The following is a 20,000-nucleotide window of genomic DNA, read 5'->3' on the forward strand; positions in this document are numbered from 1 at the left end:
CTTCACACTTCAATACTTGCAAGTTCATTCAGAAAGGCGGAGACGGCAGTGGATTAACGGTTGAAGACTGGGTTTTCAAAACCCAGAGTAAAGTCATTCAATCAAGAAGTCATGATAAAGTCCGGGGCCTGCAGGTGAAGTGTAACTGGCTGTGTTGAGGCCAGCAGATTTGCAAGCACTGCACCGCATGTGTCAAATAAAAGTTCACACTTAATGCACTCTGCAGTTTTAGTGGAAAAGCCTCTGGGGTGTGTGCAATGCGGCATGTCCATTTTTCAGACTGTATTTAGCATCCAGGGCAGTCCAAAGCAGAACCTGTAACAGGTATCTTACTTACACTGTTATCCAGTTTAGCAGGGAATTGGGCATCGCAAGTCACATATTAAGAATTCTCATTCCTTTACGCATCTTGCCTTGAGGTAATTTAACATGGTTATATTAGGGATGAGACGCGCTTGGCTATTCGACCATGAGGACATAAATGGGTTGTTGTGATTGGCAGAAGCCGGTTTTCAGGATGAATGCAGTTTTTTTTTCCCCTTACCCATTTATACTACTGGGTATTTGTATTTAAACAAAATGATAAAATGGCAAACATTGATTTTTCCACCTGGAAATTCATCCTAAAAACTTCTGCTTTGCAGTCTGAGATGCTTAACCGCTATGCCACACTGCACAGTGTTATTAATAACAATACTGAAGATTGATTGGGATGTAAAATGTACTTCTTTTATCTGCTGCAGGTTGAGTGAGTGGATATTGTTAAGATTTGAATCATATTGTAGACCAGTTATGGGGTTTATGCAGGAGAGAGGTTAAAATAAACTAGCCATCTGACAAAATCTGAACGACAGCAGTCAAATTTAATTAAACTATCAATGTGAACCTGCCTTCGCTGAATTCATGGATCCTCTGGGAAAGTGGCAATCCATGCAAACCTGCATATGGAAATTTCTGTTTGTGAAAGACCTAGTGATGCGTGTGGGCTATCTGTCCATTGTAAGCCAGTAATGAAATGAAGAACGTTTGCTGACTGAGTCAGTTTACAATTTCCCCAGAGCACTCCTTCCTCATGATTTACTCATTGCTTTATTGTGCTGTAGAGTGATGTCATATTGCAAGCATCGTCTCAGGAGGCGAATCGTTTCAGTGGACCCTGAGAATACACAGCCCTGGAGGCGACCTTGTTTACACTTTTGTTTTAATTGAGTTTAGTCACCCTTAGATCGTGTGTCTGTCACAATTAACTGACTTCGAGGCAGCTTTAACTGCTTGTCCTTAAGGAAAAGGTGAAGAGCCTTCACATCCCATCTATCACGGATGGATTTACAGGCGCTAGCCCTTGCTGTGGAGCTATGTGCACCTCCAACACCGGCAACCAAGATTTTCCACTCGCCTCTGCAGCAGCCTCTTCCCTCTGGCCCACCGGATGGAAACTCGGCCTAGGGTCCACAGCAGCTGTAAATTACTCTTTAATTAACCCAACATTGATCCTCCAAAGAGATGCGTTGTTTCAGTGGATTTGCTGCGCTCCAGAGCAATTGCTCCTGTTTTAATGGGAATTAATTGTTATTAAAATAACTCGCCTGCTACTGTGACACATTCCTTCCCCTCTAAAAGCTGCAGGGAGTAAATTGCTTTGATCAGCTCACAGTTTCAGCAGAGTTCATTTTGGAGAGCCTTCTTGTCAAATTCCTGGATGGCTTTATTTCCCAGCTAAGAGAGGGGCTGGGGTTGAATCCTCCCACCACCAACATGCACTATCAGTACACACATGCAAGTAGATTCAGACATACTAGCATTGCCATCTCTGTAAACAAATGGAATTTCTCTTCACTGATAATCGACTCCTCATCTGAATTGTTGAAGTCATGCAATGAAATTAAACGAATGATGTAAAACTAGTGCCAGTCATAGGCTGTCTCAGACATGTGCAACAAATAATGGTCAACAGTTAATTACATTTTATTTATTTATTTATTTTGACTGCAATATTGTGGTGCAGAACTCTTACTGCAGCGGAGGAGCGCTGAATGTTAACAAACCCAAACTGCTCAAACAATTTAAAAAAATAGTTAAACTGAAAATTTGATCGCCTTTATGAAAGTTGGAGCACCGGCAAGCAGGCTGTCAGGCCAGGAGAAAGTAGGGACATGGTAAATTGGCCTCGAAGCACAGCGAGACAGAATCAGCATTTAGAGTAGCACGGGTTCGGCTCTGCCTCAGTCTGGTCAGGGATTTTGTCTCCTGTACATTTCCTCCAGGCATACCTCCCCTTGGCCTGGACCTGGCCTCTGTCAGCTCTCTCTCTGATATGATGCTTGACGTGACAAAACCCGGGCCCAACTAAGCAGGCAGTTTGCTGAATGTACATCACACTGTACATTGTAACCAATCAAGATGTTTTTGTTTGAAAAACACAGCTCAGGGAAGATGTGATGTCATTTTGATATAAAGATACCCTACAGTCTGTCTACACCCAAGTGTGGCCAGTGAGAAAGAGGCAAAAGGCTGCCTAATTTCAACACCATGTTGGATGTATTTCTGTAAGTGTGTGTGTGTCTGCTGCTTTAATCATTTCATCACCCACACAGAGAGTTTAGACTTGTATGACCAAGTTTGATGTAATTACCCCTTATAAATTACAGTGCACTTAGAAGTGATTGTTTAAAATCTATCTGAACTGAATTCACCCCTGACAAGGATGTAAAAAGCTGTCATTTGAGAATGAGTGCAATTTCGACACGTCACAGGCAATTTGGAGAGACACGCACACACACGTAGACTGTGTTCGAAGCATTCTGTGGAAGTTTTCTTCTTGAATGGCAGTGGAATTAATTGTGAAAACTCAGTGCGATGAGATGAAAAGTGATTTCTTAATTTCCCCCGTGAGTTACGCGTTTTAAACAACATTAACAGCGCTGTTACAAGGCCTCACCATTTGCATAAAGTGCTGCTGTGGCCAGGAACAAATTAATCGTAGACAGTCATTTGTAGTGTGTTAGAATGAAAGCGCTAGTTTTAGTCAAGGTTTGTCTTTCAGGAGAAATCATGCTTGTGATATAAAATCCTTTGCATTCAGGCCCACTGTAGTTCATTTTGAGGAGCTGCTAGTGTGTGTGGGCTTCAGTTGTACTCCACTGGTGGACAACACCAGCATATGAGATCAACGTTCCTGCAGGTATCAGGCATGTATGTTTCTAGCAGTGTTTCCACAAGGGATGCCCATTTCACTTAGTAGAGTTTAAATATGGCTCTCAGGATAAAATATTCGATCAATCGAACATCAGTCTTTGACCCAAGCACTGTGTGAAGATCCAGTTCTTTCTTTCTGAATAATGGCTAACTGAAAAGTGATCTGCATTCACTCAGGGTTTCACACCAGAAAATGAACATTATCAATTAATGATCTATTTCTTGCAGGCTCTACTTCATGAATACTGATGAGGAAAAATAGAATTCTGGGTTTTATCTCCGTTTTTGTTAATTAACAAGCATCTGAATACTCTTCCAAGTAATTACTTAGTGATTATATAGTCAAATATTCAAGTAATTGAATATATAGTCTTATTTTTAGACTATTGAAATTGAAGTTACTAAGACTGTTGGACCAGCTGAGCCAGAGTGAAAACACTGAATGCTAGGTGGTGTCAAAATAATGTCTTTCCCTCACTCGGAGAGCATCTGTCATTTCAATCAGGACCCCCATTCAGCAGCCACACAGTGTGGCAAGCAGTTCCTAGGTGTTCCCTCTGTCCAGTCTCAGAAAACTTGAAACTACTACTCACCGCCTTGATTGCGGCTGTGTGTCTGCAGTGCAGTGGTTTACACGTTTGCACTTTGCTGACTAAAGGTCAGCCTCAAACCAAATGTCTCTGCTGTGTTTCAAGCGTTGCAACCCAAACATGGATGCAGTCCACGACTTGATGTGCTCAGTCTTCAGACTTCAGATGAGAACTTCTCTGAGTGCTCTTATGTAGACAAAAGTGCCAGTGCAGGTGAAGGAATGAGAGATTTTGCAGTGAATGGCACTCATAGCGTCCTCACCACATTCGTTGTCAACTAACTTGGCCTCATTCATTTTTACCAGGATTGAGGTCAATTGCTGAATGAGGTTTTCTTTTAAGAACAGTATCTCTACTCCAGTTGTCTATTCTGATGACTGTCATTTTATGAATTTGACCATTCAGTCTTGGATATCAAAGTAGTAAATTACATGTACTACTGTGTTGATGATAGTCAGTTAGTTGGCTTGTTACTTTCCAAGGGAAAATGTGCTTCTTTTGATGGAATTGCCAGGGGTGTTAATGAAATGAGTTGCTCTCAGACAGTCTTTGCGTTGCCCAGAAAACATGTGTGGAGTCGTGTTCAGATAAAAAGGTAGAGGTCAGAGTTGTGATAGTTGATTGACACCATATGCAGTGACCTTTGTATAGAAATGAACCAGGGTGAATGGGGTTGGAAAGGAAGGAATTGAATTAGCAGAATTGAGTGGTATGTTGTTAGCTGGTGACTTTTAGACACCAGAGCTCCTGGGCAACTGGAAATCACAAACTTGCGAGAACAAGATTTATAGTGTCCTCTATGTGTTTCCCAGCTTCAGAGAGTCAGGGGCAATATCCACCTCACTAGTTACATCACTAGCCTTCAGGGGGTGCGTCAGTGGAAAATAATGGACTGGTGGAAGTGTGGCACCATCATTAATCATGCCCATAAGAAATCTGAGGTTGTTTTCACAGTAGCACTGATGTATTTCAACACTTTACAAAGGACCGCTTCATATACAGAGTTAGAATCTTTACTTGAATTGTGTCCCATAATTTTCTGTTTTATTTAGCTTTGTTCAGAGTGCCGTGGTCTGTGCATGTGTCAGTGGATAATCAAGTTGACTCATTTACTCTGTGATCCAAGCATCAAGCATTCTGTGTTAATCCATTATGATTAAGAGCCCAAAATCATTTCTGTGAAGGAAGTCTTCATATATATATAATATTCATACAAATGTTTGTGGTAAGTGTAAAAGTCACAATAAACTATTCCAAAGATTAACTTTTTTGTTAATTGATTTATTTGCATTACAGAAGAAACACAACATAAACATGGCAATAGTTTTGTAATTAATGTAAGTAACAAGTATGGCTACTTTCAGACAACAGAAAAAAATAGTTTAGGATATCGCTGTACGGGGAAAAAATGGGACAGTATCAAATTTTCTGATTTTTGAGTAGGAAAGCATGGTTCTGGGCAGTAGTTACAATTTCTTAGGGCAAATTTATGCTTTTGGATTGTATTGTTCAAAGCTGTTTTTGTTGCTTTTATACTTACATTCTTTTTTATCATCACTAATATAGTCATTTTTATTTGCAGGGAGTGAAAACAACTCATTGTACTTGTACTACAAGGGGTTGTCCAAGACGCTGCTGACTTTCAAGTTTGACACTGTGAAGAGTGTGCTGGATAAAGACAAGAAGGAGGATGACACCAATGAGTTTGTTAGCGCAGTGTGCTGGAGGGCACTGCCTGATGGGGTAGGTTCCACTGACTAGGGCAAAAATTGAACTGGGTTAGTAACATTTACTCGTAAAGTCAATGGCCAGAGCTCTTTCCATATAAGTAAAAAGTACAAAAAATAAAAATATAGTTATTTATATGTATATTATAAAAAACAATAAAATGTATATTATAAAAATTTATAAGTATAATAAAAACACATCACCTATCAAATTGTAATAACTTGTACTAATAACTTTAGTCTGAGTACTTAATCATTTTCTGGGTGCCATAATAAAATTGATACTGCAGTAACTTGCAGTATGTTATTGGGTAGTTATTACAGTATCCACTGAGAAACACATTTTTTTATTGCATAACAATAATTTTAACTCATAACATAAACACTCTGAAATAACCCCAGATTAACTTTTATCACATAAATTTTTTTCAACGATAACTATTTGTTCTGTTTTGCTAGAAAATTCCACAAACCAAAAATCCTGTTTGCTGAAATAAAGTTTAAATAAGTTCTGCTGTGTTCAGCCCATGTTACATAGAGGACACCGTGATGGCATCTTGATTACTCAGTGACTTCAGGTCCCCTCAGTCCTCTCGGTGTCATTGATGTAATGGCACGTTACTTGTATTGCCCTGTATTTGTTCGATTGACCAGCAGCATAGATCTTCAAAGGTCTGCATGACTCAGGACCCTAGGTCCACAGCTTGTCTCAACAAACGCTATCTGTCTGGACTTACATAACTAGTTTCTTTGTCTTGGTATGTTATATAGTACCTCGAGTGCTGTTGTTGTTTAGCTGGCAATCTTGTCCTAGGTGACTTACAGTGCATGAGAATAAGAACCATGAGAGAGGGCCATCTCAGTGCTTATAACTGAATCTTGGGTTTGCTGGGAGTGAGTAAATAATGCTCGCATAACCAGTGGTCCCTTGAAAGCCTGGAGCAGATACTGATATGCAGTGGATTTGCATATTGCATAATAATCCTACTACCCTCTTGTGTACAATAGCAGACATTTTACTGGGTCAGTAAGGTGAAATGCATTAAACAAGAATACAGCGTTTCACTCAGCAACTATCCTAAGTAAAGTTTGGTGATTGCCCTTATTTAGCACCAAACAACTATTAATATACCATCTAACACAGGTGAAAACACATTTATCTAAATGGGTCTGTAAAAAAATAGTTGTCTAATTCACTGATAGTCTGTACACTTTTGAGAGTGGTTTAGATTTGCTTAAATTGTTTTATTCTCCAAGTCATCCATAAATTACTATAATGAGGGGTGTCAAATGCTTCATTGTTTTTGTAAACATCTGTAAAATCTTGCATTCATAACATGCTGAAGGTGCCACGGAAACAAATGATATAGAATTATTGAAGAATGTGTTTGCAAATGCTTTTTTGAATGGAATCCAAAATGTGCTCATCTTGTATTTTTTTTATTTTCCTGCCAAGCGGTTCCGTGAGCATTAGACTACTTCATCTAATCCATAGAAATACTTAAGTGAAACTCTTCATAGCTGTCAACCAACTTGTCATTTTTATTATCGCCTTTCTTGCATTTTAATGCAGCTCTAACTCAGATGAGGCCTTTTACATGATTATGTTCATTTTTTTTTCCTGTTCCTTTAACAGTGAAATAAGCCGTGAACATAATTTTTCAGAGACTGCCCCTAAAAGGTCCAGATGACTACTAGAAATGTCTGCTAGATGTCTGGAAGCTTCTTTCCAATACCAGAATGAAATAATTACAGACCATCATCTAATATCTGATTAGAACAGCATCTCCTAATTAAACAAAGGTGAAATAATCAAATCAATGAAATCAAATGAATCATAATTTTTTTTTTTGCATCTTTTATCCAATCATAATTTAAAAAGAGGTGTGTTAAGCATTATGACATCATATTACACTTAACTCATTCATTGTTTGTGAAACTTGATGCAGACCCCATTGCTTATGCATACACCAGCCAGTTGGATAATAGGATTAAACTTAGTCACTTTAAGTCCTGGAGCATGCATGACAGGATCCAAAAATGCCAAAACAGGCTAGGGGCCAGGTTTAAAAAACCATGGAGGTGGCTTTTAATCAAAGCAGTTTTTGCAAAATCTGCAGAAAACACCAGATGCATCGATTAGAAGCCATATCCATAATTTCAAGCAAAACTTTAACCTTTTGATGGCATGATTAAATCAGTCAATCAGTATGAGTGGAACATTTCATTGAGTAGTGTTCTGCAATTAGAGCCATTTAAACTAACATTTAAAATGACAGAAGGACACAGAGTGCATTGGTCAGAAACCTGTTGGCACAGGGTGTTTCATTATTAGGAAAACAAAACAGCCAAACATACTCAGTGGGCTGCAAGGCAGAAAAAAATGTCTTCATCATGATTTTTTTTTTTTTACTTTCAGGTGAGTTGTTACTGCATTGTTTCTGAGCAGACCAGAGTGTAGCTTGCGTAGCTACTGTATAACCAGAAACTAACGGCGCACTAAAAACCACGCCAGTGCTCATGATGAACCACAGCCTCCTATGCCTTCTTACATCTGCGCTTCACTCATTCATGTAAAAATTGTGTGTGGGTTTGTGCGTGCACATGATATTGCTGGCAGGTTTTTATCTAGCTAAGTATGCATAACTTAACTGTTAAAATATACTTCGGCTCCAGTCTGTCTTTATAAATGTCATATACATCCTTACTTACATTTACCATAATAGGAATTAACACCAAAGAGCCTTTATTGTATAATTAAGAAATAAATTATGGTAATTTCAAATTTTTTGTGGGTTCATCACCAGCTGTACAGTAACCAATGTCTCAGATTCTAAATTGTGGTGGAATAATTTTCCTGTAACAATATAAATGGCATTGACTCATAGGTTTCAGCTTGTTTTGCGCAGTCATGATGGGCTTGTTTGTTGGAATTTCACGTAGCGTAAGGTTTGATAAAATATCCAAAGGCACATGAGTAAAGTGCTTAAACATAACAGAACCCTTTTCTTTACAATTACTGGCAGATTTTCATTTCAAGTGGTGATATGAAATAAATGGAAATTTGGATAAGACATATTATTCAAATAAAAGGAAGCCACTTGGAAGGTGTTTTTGAACGTGATGGACAGTTTTAATCATGTTTTTAGACAGTCAGAAGAGATATCACATTATTCTCTCTTCAAGAGAAAGTGAAATGCTATTTTCTGAGTTTATGAATAGTGTCAAACATAACTTCTGAATGATTGTGAATGCCCAAAGTTTGAATAAATAGAAATGCTATTGGCCAGAGAGCGTCTGTATCAAATTCTCACCTCTCATCTTTGTGCTGTAAGTGTTCTCGCATTGACACGCAGGTGTCTTTCAGGGACTGCAGGCAAGATAACTGTAAAGCAGGACTAGGAAATTCCAGTACTGGAGGACTGTAGGGTCTGCTGTTTTTTTTTTCTGCCTCATCTTGAGGCCCTCAAGTAATGATTGCTCCATTGATGTCATCTTTATGTGAAGTCAGTTCTCGTGGTGCTCCCGTTGCATGTCAGTTTCTGATTGAAAGGTAGCCTAACTTTAAAACCTGCAGGACTCTGGCCCTGGATGACTGGAATCGCCTGTTCTTTGCTTAGATGAATGTCAAGGCGTGTAATTATCAAAAGTATTTTCATTATGTAAAACATTAAGTTGTTTTATTCATTTGAAATACTTCCCTGTAATCTACTTGCATTTATCTGATAGGTGTATTCAGATTGAAGAAAAATGAGTTATGTCTGTTCTATTCTTTCGTGTACTTGTGTACTTGGGTTTTTTTTTTCCTCTTGTGGACTTCTGAAAGCATGTTTTATGATATTTGTGCAGTGCCCATCTGTTCTAGAATGTATAACCTATCTTTTCATTTTCATTTCATTAAGTGTGAATCTGCTGGCCTGTGGGGCGAGAGGTATCCCCCGTGTATGGTTTGAACACAGAACCGTGAATAAGATGTAACTGCTTCCATGTTGACAAGAGATATGCGATGAATTTTGTTTTTTAATTGTTGTAAAATGTGTTTTTCAGGAGTCCAATGTGCTGATTGCAGCCAACAGTCAAGGCACAATAAAGGTAAGAAGATAGACGTGCAATATACAGGACATTACCTCGTTGGTATAAAATTGTTGATATTTTAAATGAAGTTACACTACACTGCACACCTTTTTTAATTGACAACATCCTGTAAGTACATTAATTGTGGGGTTTGACATAAGGATCTATATTTGTATTTGCCAAAGCAAGTGTAAATTCAGAAAACATAACCATAGTCCTCTATAACTGTACTGAAATGTGGCTGTATTACATGGTTAATTACATTGTAATTGCACAATACTGCCAAATGCAATTGAGTTCAGCCTTGACTACATAATTCTGGTGAACTGTTAAATGTGGATTGTCCTTGTATAACAACAGCTTCTCAAATGGGTGGCTCATGAGTACACAACACTGTTCCTCCCTGTGTAATTCCATGGTAATTACATGGGCATCGGGGCCACTTAGGGCCCTTTCACATTTGGCATTCAAATTCCAGCCTATCACCTTTTGGGGCTGTAAGTATGAAACATGGTGACAAATTTGTTAGATTTCACATTGTTTAATTGCTATCCATGTGCTGTACTAGCGACAAGTAACATCATTTCCATTTTGAGCTACTGTACCAAGTGAAACAATTGAACCCAATCAACAGGGTTCGCACACTTTCCTGGAAAAATTGCAGTGACTGAATTTGAGAATGGCTCTTTCAAAGTTGTGAAGGGGTTAGGATTTCATACAGATTGCTTGAATCTGATGTATTGGCTGTTGGTTGATGCATTTTACAAGTTAGTTCATTGTTTTTTCATTTTACACTTATCAATCTTCATAGCCATGTACAACAAAAATTCTTATCTGCTACAAATATAATTATGTTGATCTGTTTTTCAAAGCGTAAAGGATCACTGATTAACTGTTTACCATGTAAGAGAATGTCATGGCAATCAATCTGACTGTTAACCATGTTAAGTTAGTGGGCAGCAAGGAGTAGGCGTGCCAAGCTCTAAAAACTTAACATTTATATTTTGCTTATCAAATAAGCAGTAAATATAGGTGGCTGACTAGCTACAGATCTTAATGAAAGTGTCCTGTAACATAATTGACAATGATGGCTTACCTTATTATATATATATATATATATATCATATTTTTGTATTCCAAGCTGATGTTTTATGAATATTCTGGACGAATGGAGTCATACTTGCCCCCTCAGCTGCTCCACTCTATGTGGAACAGCTTTAGGAAAAATGAATAGCAGTAATGAGATGTGGGAAAAATTAATTAGCCAAAAGTGAAACATTGAATACCACTACCTGTTAAGTTATAATTCAGTGTTCAAACACGTTGTTGTCACTTCAGCTTGATCTTTCAGTACACTTTGTCATTCCCAGTTTAATGAATAAGCAAACTAGCTGAACACTGAATTATGTGTGGAATATGAGCTATTCTTGTTCATGTAAATGCAAAAGGATCTATAATCATGATTTTTCTTAACGTGTCTATTAGGTCCTACACTTTAGTGTAATTCATACAGTCGGGGGGGTGGGGGGGGGTGGATAGCCTACAGATCTCTTTGGGTTGGCACACTAAATGTATTCATTCACATTTGGCTGGAGAGAATGTTTTGCATTTTGAGTGAAGACCAATCCTGGGATTAGTTTCTGAAATCTCTTGCACTGTAGTAGCTACCATTAATGAAAATAATATCACACTCATCTGATACAGGGTTTCAGTGATTCTTGTAATTCTGTAACCGTCTTCTGTCCATGAGTAAAAAATTTATTAAATCCACTTATATTATTTTTTAGGAAAATTATACAAATGGATGTTTTATTGTTTTATATAATACTAGTGGTTTTATTTTAAAGCTTTAAGGAACCTGTCCATATACAATCTGTGAACATACCGTTATGGTTAAACTGTGGTACCTCTTCTTTGGTGCTATGTATGGGGGGGAATGAGTCTTACAGTAACATACACACGTGATTTTTCAGGGAATGAACTGGCCTAGTGACAGATGTGTCTCACGCCTGAAGTTTTGCACTCGAGTCAATTTAGAAGAGATGTCATGTCAGCTGGTAACAAAAATGCGATGCAAATTAGTCACATCATTATAGGCACAAGTGAGAAATTCAGTCGACAGTGAAATAATGCAATGCCGGTGATTAACACAAGCCGTCATCATGCCAGTTAATGTCTCTCTCAACCAGACAGTTCTTGGAAAGCTCGTGAGGATTCTCTTTTTTTTCCTCCCCCCTGCTAAATCTTGTAGACACAGCTGTACTTTATCTCTGAATTCAGAAACATCCAATAAAATCTGTTGTAGAAGTCAAGGCTGTGTCTTACTCACTCCCACTTAAATAGCCCAAGGAAATGCTAAAAAGAAATACACATGCATCACATCTTATCTTTTTAATCTTTGTTTTTTTTTAATGAGAGTTGTCTTTTCAGACCAAGACAAATTGTGTAGAAGAATACTAACTCTGCTTTCCTTTCTTCACAGGTACTTGAGCTGGTATGAGTCTGAGGATCCATTAGAACCCAACAGGACACATTTCATACTACATAGCAGCCTTGTCTTTGTGGGAACCCAGGTGTAAGAGCATAGTCGCTCACATGTATCGAAGACGCAAGCATTTCCAAAGGATTGTTTTTGGAAGCAAGGACATTACAGAAATCCTTTTTTTTTTCTTCATTTGATTGCGATCAGCAGATTGATAAAGACCTGCCTGTGGATTCCCATCTGACGTGATGTGGAATTTCATGAACTCGAACAAGACGGAGGACCATCTTTTTGTTGTTTGTTTTTTTTTTTTTTGAAGCAAGTGGGGGAAAATTAACATGCATCTTTTGAAATCCTTTTTGAATAAAGTTTGGAATTACTGTTGAATAACAGGATTTCTTTAAGAAGGATATAGGTCTAATTGATCTTTCAGATGAGTCGAGGAAGTTAGATTGTTGCTTTCTCTTGAATAAAGGAGTAAAATCAACAAGAACAGAACTGCATTAAATACATTTTACAAGGCCAAAGCACAAGACAAAATAGAACACATTATATTGTTATAGAAATCACCAAATCCTAGGATGCTTTTTGAGCCATTTTTCTCTGAAAATGTTTTTATCCATTTTTTTTTTTTTAACATTCAGTTATTTGTTTATTTAACCCTGAGTAATGTCTTGTAGAATTCAACATCAAAAGCAAACACTTTATTTTTGCAAATGGAATTACTGGACATGTTTGAACTTTTATGATATTGTAATGAAGCTTTTTCTATAGCTACAACCATTTAAAACATTGCTGCTTTCCTCTTCATTAAATTCCTGCTTAGGTTTTATTTATTTTGATAATTTATATATGTATGAAAAACTGAATTGAGTATTCATGACCTGTAATTTACTTTTGAGAAGGCCATAATATTGCTGCTGTTTGTAGCACAGAGAAGGGGTAATGTAATGTATTTCGTAGAAATTCCCTAATTGAGAGTATTCATTAGTTGCTAGCCTCCAAGTCCTCCAACAAGTTCTACATTTGTAAGTTTATTTGTAACTTTACTTTCACAAAATTTAACCCTCCCGCTGAAATAAATTATAAACTCTATTCAACAGAACTTCAGTTATTTCTGCAAGTGGTTATATACCAAGTGCTCTTTAAACTGCTTTTCTTTAAATTTAAAATAATTGGTCTGCAACTTCCTTTACACTCGTTTTTTTTTTTGCGGTGACATTCTTCACAATTTTTTTTCTTTTTTTTTTAGGCAAAGGGATTTTCAAAAACAACTCAGATTCCCTTTATCTCTTGAATATTGCTGTCCCGTTTTTGAACCTTGGTAGTTTCCTTATTTTCCTCCATTTCTGCCCATGCTGGCACTGAACTCAGAGGAACCATTTGTCCTGTATAGTTGTACTTTACATTTTACCAGGATAGCAACAGCCCTTATTTTTGCCCACCTCTCCCATTTCTGGGAAAATGAGGTTTCCGACAGCTCCTCAAGATCCATTTATTGTGTGCATTTCTTTTTTTTTTTTTTTTTTTTACCCTGATAATAACACGCCTGCCCGCTTGTGTAAACTCTACCACTCCGGAACCTGAGGGTTCTCAGAAACCCTTGATGTAGCACTTTTCTGAGGGTGTGCAGTGTCCTCCCCCCCCCCCCCCCCCCCTCTCCACCACCTACCCCCACCTCACACCCTGAGAGCATCATTAAAGTCTAGCTGAGAGGCCAGAGGCTGCAGCTGCCAATCAGATGCTACACAGTGTGTGTTCTTCATTCTATTTGTGCCTACATTTGTTGTTTGGTACACATTTAATTAACTTCTGGTTTTGTCTTTGAATGCCTGCACTTTATCAGCTATCAGTTCACATGCAGGAGTAGCGTCTTCTAATGGATGAAAGGGATCTCAGTCAAGATAGCCATTAAAAGACAAGCTGTCCTTTGGAAGAAATGATGAGTAGCTCAGATGCAGGAAGGTTCTGGCAATAAATCTAGAGGGATGGATGACAGACAGCCCTTATTAAGACCATGACTCATCAATAAGGCGGGTGTGGGAGTGGAATCTTTCTGTTTGAACTTTTTGAAATGATGTTCAAGTGCTCTGTCTTTTACTTAATTTTTTTTCATCATCGGAGAATGTTACATCGGAACAGTAGTAAAGGCGTTAATGATACTTGAATGTTTATGTCCTTGGGAAATAGTCTGGTATGTATGTGCACGTGATCCATCATATGCCTCTCACCAGTCATGTGAGCCATTGTGAATTTTTTAACATTTCAGTTAATACTTGAGGTCTGAAAGTTGACATTTTGACATCTTATATTCCATATTATTTGCTCTTGAAAAATTATACCAAAACCAGCTACTATAGCCGAAGTCAGTAGATTTTATCAAGGAAAACTTTTTGCAGTGCATTATATATTCAGATTTCCTTACGCAGATGAAATGACCAAGCATGCCAGTGGGCTGTGCATACATTACAAAGGATTGAAAAAACCAATACAGATAATCAGTAATGAAACTGACATACTTATAAATGGACACATTGTGACGTCTTTGAATGCTAACCTCTTTATGCTGCACTTTCAGTGCATTTCACTGTAAAACAATAAGAATTTTGCCAACACCCATCACCCTTCTATACTGAGAAACCACTATTGGGATGCATTTTCAGGTTATCATTATTCTTCCAGACTGCACTGATGTCAAATTACCAAAACCAGCTGTGCACACAACATTTGCTGACTGTGCCATGTTTTTGCACCATCAAAATCACACCCACAGTACTTCTTTGGCAAATTGGTTGAGCTTCCTCCAGTGATGTACAATCAAAAATGCTTGCAAGCAAAAATGCTTGCAAGCAAATAATCCATTAAAATGGTAAAAGGTTAGCGTGAATTCACAATATTACTTCCACTTAATGCACTGGAGAAAACGGTTCAGCCTTTTCGAGGATCAAAGTTCATCACCTCTGTCCTATAACTATCACCTTGTAGTGTGTTTTTTGGGATGAACTCATATGAATGTTGAAGGATTCTGCGAGAGTGATTCGAATACCAGGCTTAAAACTTCCTCAAACATTGCGGAACATTCATTTTACTTTCATGATGGTCTTTTATAAAGAACGCCTGTTATTGCCCCCACAAACAAGTGAGACCTGGTCCTTACATATAATTGACACCTTCTTCATATTCTCCATGTAGATAACTGGGAAATTGTCTCCCCTACCTGGTATCTCGAGGACCTAAGCAGACTGTCGGTCCTGGTGCCGTGCATACGGTAATTGCCATTGTGGGAAACCACTTCATTTCCCCGTCCGTGGCAGACGCCTTCCCTCCGTTTCAGCCAAGCCCCCTCATTTTTTCCCCCAGTTGACGGCGAGATCCATGGCGAACCGGATGGCAGCAAGCTGTCATTGCCCCCCTCCCCTCCCTGAACTTCCACTTTCGTATTCCGGGCGCGAATGCAAAAATTGCTGCCACCTCTGCCTCCCACCGCCTCCTCAAAATTGCATTGACAGAATACCTGCCCATTACACCAGAGGAAGATTGTTCCCAAGTTGGAGCCGACCCATAAAATCAAAAAAGAGCCTGTGCTTTGCTGAAATACACTGCAGAGATGTAGTTTTTCTCTCTCTCTCTCCCCACCCCCCCCACCCCCACCCCTTAAGCGTTGAGAGTAAAGTGAAAGTTCTAAGGTCAAGAGATTCTCAGCAGTTTTGTACTATGCACTGTGTGGGGGAAAAACTTGATACTCCTCTCATCTGTAGTAAAGGAAAATAATGAAGCAATCCATTCTTGATTGTGTTCATGACGTTTTCCAAACTTCATTTGGCTTACCAGTATGAATAGTTTATAAATAGTGTTGTTGTGCAGTTGTGCATCTTAGAAAATTTTAGAAAATGGCAACAAATGCTGATAATGCCTTTCAGAAAACATTGCAAGCCTGCTTTTAGTAAGATAATTCTTGAATACACTTTTCCTTACAATCTTTTAACAACAGTTTGCATGTTTAAAATGATGCTTTATGATTTAGCTGATAAGCAGATGTGAATGAACCTCTTTTAAAAAAATATTCCATTCCACAGGTGAGGTGTTTTATACAAATTGGTTTCTTTATCTCCCATCTGGTACAGCTTGTAGTGTGAGAATACTTACTGAAGAGGCTATACATGTTTTTCCTCTCTGCTGTATGGCATGTGAATAGGCAAAAAGGCTATCTGCCTCCAGGCAGGTAACAAATGGACCTGCAATCTTTTATTGTATGGCTGGCAAATGTTGGCCTAATTCCTAGCAACAATATCTGTTCCAAATTGGGTGATGCTTTTCAATGAATGTGTAGCGCTGTACCTGTGCTATCTCTTCTTAATTATTCAAAATGAGATACAATTTGAAATGACACCCCCCCCCCCCCCCAAAAAAAAGGCTGTCATCCAAGCTGCATACCAGCTCTTCACTGCTTATCATCCACAATTTTTCATTAAAACATGCTGCAAGCGATTCAGCCACTTGTGTATGGTCCAGAAATATTCATTTTAATTACTGCTGCATATAACACAGTCGCCTGTAAATAGGTAGAGAGCTTATCTATCTCCCAGGCTGATAACAGAATTGGGAGGGTCTCCTCCATACCTGTGGCGAATGGCAATGTCATTTCACGCTAAGAATGGTTGTCCTGCAGCTGGTGAATGCATAGCAAGGCTATGGCAAAGCACAGGCTATTCCTGAGATACTGATTGTGCTGTTTGTTGCAAAATAGACACCACTCCTGAATGCCAGGAGTGAATCTTACACTAAATTAGCTTAATTCAGGGCCCATCACAAAACTTATTATACTGGTCTCCCTGGGCACCCTCTGTGCTGTTTTTAACTTTTTTTACACTTTCTTTACACTCATTTTAAACTGAACAGTGACTATGTGCATGCACAGTTATACAAAAATAGTTATAAAAAAAGGTGCATGAAGTATCATAAAAGCATTCTCCTACAACTGTTAGCAGTTGGTGATCACTTATAGATGAGCTCTCAAATGAGCATTTATTTGAATAACTGATGAATAACTAGTTGTAAATCAGTGACTGGACATTGTCTCACATAGTGAAACTCGCTTGTGGTACATTTTGTACAGAGCCCTTGTTTACATAGAGACGAGATAGGTAAGGAGTACATTAATTCTTTTTATCATTATGGAACTTCATGTAAAGGTCACTTGCACTGAAAAATAATAAATGGGATCATTTGGCAAGGACTATGGTAACAGCGGTTGTGTGTAATTGCCCATGAGTCTCTGAGGTGTCCTAACAGCTAGGTTCTTGCTCCTTCAGCCCACAAAGGTTGTGATTTAAAAGATACCATTTTCACCCTTGCCGAGCCCCATCAATCCAGTACGCACAAATTTAAATGCACTCTCGAGCTCTGACTTGAAGTGATTTTTCCATTGTAGCAGCACAGGTTACTCAATGATGCCTGTGCACATTGTGACTCGGCAATATTCTTCCTCTCACTCGTCTTCTGTGCACATTTAAGAAGCAGAGCTAGAAATGACAGTGTCTGTCACTCAGCTGCAGACACACTGACTGACAGTCAGCAGTTCTTGTTTAGTCACACTGCTATAATTAAGTGAACATTGGCATATTCAGTACTGTTCAGGAGAAGATCTTCACTAACCATCACTGATTCACTTACTTTTTTCTAGCACTTAGAATAAGGATGAAATTTTTTTATGTGTACTTAGTAAACATAGTCTCCTGAACACTAGCTGTATAAATACCAGCTAAAAATATTTTACATTAATAAAATGTGATTTTCTCTCATTGGAAAATGAAAGATAACCTTATGCATAAGCCTCTAAGCTAATATTTTAAACAGTGGCGCTTGACTCAGACAGTCACCACTAAATTTGAATTCTAAGGTGGTCTGTTGCAAATATTTTGTTTGCCAATTGTAACTGTATATTGCCAGGTCCTTTTGATTAACTATTTGTGTCAGTAGGCATTTAAAAATAATCAGAATACAGTACTATAGTGCAGATCTGCTAGCGTGCATTCTGATTATTCTTAACACATCCAGATCTGTACAGTATGCAATTATGACCATTTACTCCACAGCTTCTCTGTCTTCTTCAATCAGTAATGTTAGCAAATGTTCCTGTGACCTCTGCCCAAACTCCAGTAATTGGGTAACTTCTCAGCACCATAGTTGATAGTAAAAAAAAATCTCTATTACACCTTTGGAAAGTTCAAGACTGGCTGGCTTAATTCCATCTAATTAGAAAACTCTATGCCTTAGCATACTGTGCTCTGAACCAGGTTAAGATCCGACACCCCAGCCGGCTGTTTGAGAGAGAATTCACGTCTCCAAGTGCTCTTCTTTTAATTAGGCTGGCCTCTATCTTGGTTCATGGTCTGTGGACATGAGTTCCAGATTGGTACCCACATTAAGGCAGGGGGATCAGTTCAATCTAAAACCATATCTTACAGATGTAGCAGTCCTTGAAGATAATTAGGTCGGGAACATAACATAGGAATTGATTTTTTTCACAAAGGTTTCCATATTGGAATGCTCAGGGTATGCCAGGTTTGTAACACTGTTCAAATTCCAATTAATTTTAAAGTATCAGTAACTGTCCTATAATTTTTTTTTTCCGCCAGTTAATATTTAAATATTAAACATTATACTCTCACCAAAAAGATGTTGTGAAGAATTCCTGTGCAGATCATATCTGTTATGCAGCTGTAAGGACACTACTCAGATCAAAAAGGATGTCTGGGCAAATGGTGTGTGCATGCATGTGTGTGTGTGTGTGATGGTCTGCTTAGCATGTTAATAATGAAACGTAACGTTCCAAAAAAGTCCTAAATTAACTTGTAAAGTGCTTGAATTGCTATAATTTAAAGTGTGGAATGAGACTGGATAGGCTAATGAAGCAAATCTGGTACTTGAGAGCGTATTTGCATTTTAACAGCATGCTAAACCAACTGGAAGATGCAATCAGCAACAGTGATAGAGACCCAATGAAGGGATCCCAAAAGAGTGACAGTTTTATTGAGTGCTCTCTGGCATTATCCTTTCAGTTTTGCATCAAAATACATGCACAACTGCCTTACAATACCCTCTGGGGGATATGACGTCACATTTTGGTGTACAGAGTGCCTTCCTTCAATTGGGTTCTCCTTTCAACATGTTGGATTACAGACTAGTTGGTTAAGAGGTGTTTTTCTCCCACCTGCCAAGTCAGATATGAAATTGAGTAGCTTGTTAGATTTCAATGTAAACATTCCCCAGCTTCTAACTGCGGAGCTGTTTGTTTTACCCCGAGTCTCATTCCTTTTCTCAACAACAGACAGCCCGCATCCCTCCCACATAGTCTCTCAGGAGAGGAGAAATGAAAGTGCACTGATTATGGAAGCCCACAGAGATGGAGGGACGGCAGAGCAGAGGCCAGCCATGTTTCGGAAAGCAAAGCAGCCTCAGACTTGTGTTTTTTGTGGTGTGTGCTATGCTCAGGATAATGGCTGCTACAAAAGAAATCCCAGGAAACTGTAGACACTGCAGCAGCTAAAGCTTTCGTGTGTAATTACACTAAGTTCCATTGTGCCTGAATGAAGGAGTAATTTCTGTTGAAAATGGGAAAACGTAATCATGAAAGACAATGCTCAGCATACACATTTCCTAATATTCATTTATAATATATTCTTTATACAACTGTGTTCCTTTTAAAAACCAAATACATTTTTTTAATGAAGACATGCTTGAAGATATTGTAGCGTATTCAGCCTCTAAGCTTAGTTTTGGCCCGGACATGGAAAAAAGAGTCTGGGACAGGGGATTGCCATTGGCAAACATTTATTCCCTGTTGTTACAGGCTAACTGTTGGGTTGTGTGGGTCACCAAAAACAATGAAGTTGCCTAACAATGGTAGCAAAAAGAAAATAGTGCTGCTTA

The 20,000-nt window shown here is 38.5% G+C and overlaps 1 protein-coding gene across 2 annotated transcripts in view; it reads left to right on the forward strand.

The window, feature by feature from the left end:
- Nucleotides 1-12,633, forward strand: part of cop1 (COP1 E3 ubiquitin ligase) — a 30,475-nt gene extending 17,842 nt beyond the window's left edge. For both annotated transcript variants that reach the window (XM_036554159.1, XM_036554160.1), the window contains exons 18-20: nt 5,368-5,528; nt 9,560-9,604; nt 12,069-12,633. In XM_036554159.1, the coding sequence (XP_036410052.1) occupies nt 5,368-5,528; nt 9,560-9,604; nt 12,069-12,086 (224 nt within the window). In that variant the 3' untranslated portion in view covers nt 12,087-12,633. The remainder of the gene's footprint in view (nt 1-5,367; nt 5,529-9,559; nt 9,605-12,068) is intronic.
- Nucleotides 12,634-20,000: the final 7,367 nt, after the last annotated feature.

Source organism: Megalops cyprinoides, chromosome 20 (assembly GCF_013368585.1).
Source record: "Megalops cyprinoides isolate fMegCyp1 chromosome 20, fMegCyp1.pri, whole genome shotgun sequence".
Classification (NCBI taxonomy): Eukaryota; Metazoa; Chordata; class Actinopteri; order Elopiformes; family Megalopidae; genus Megalops; species Megalops cyprinoides.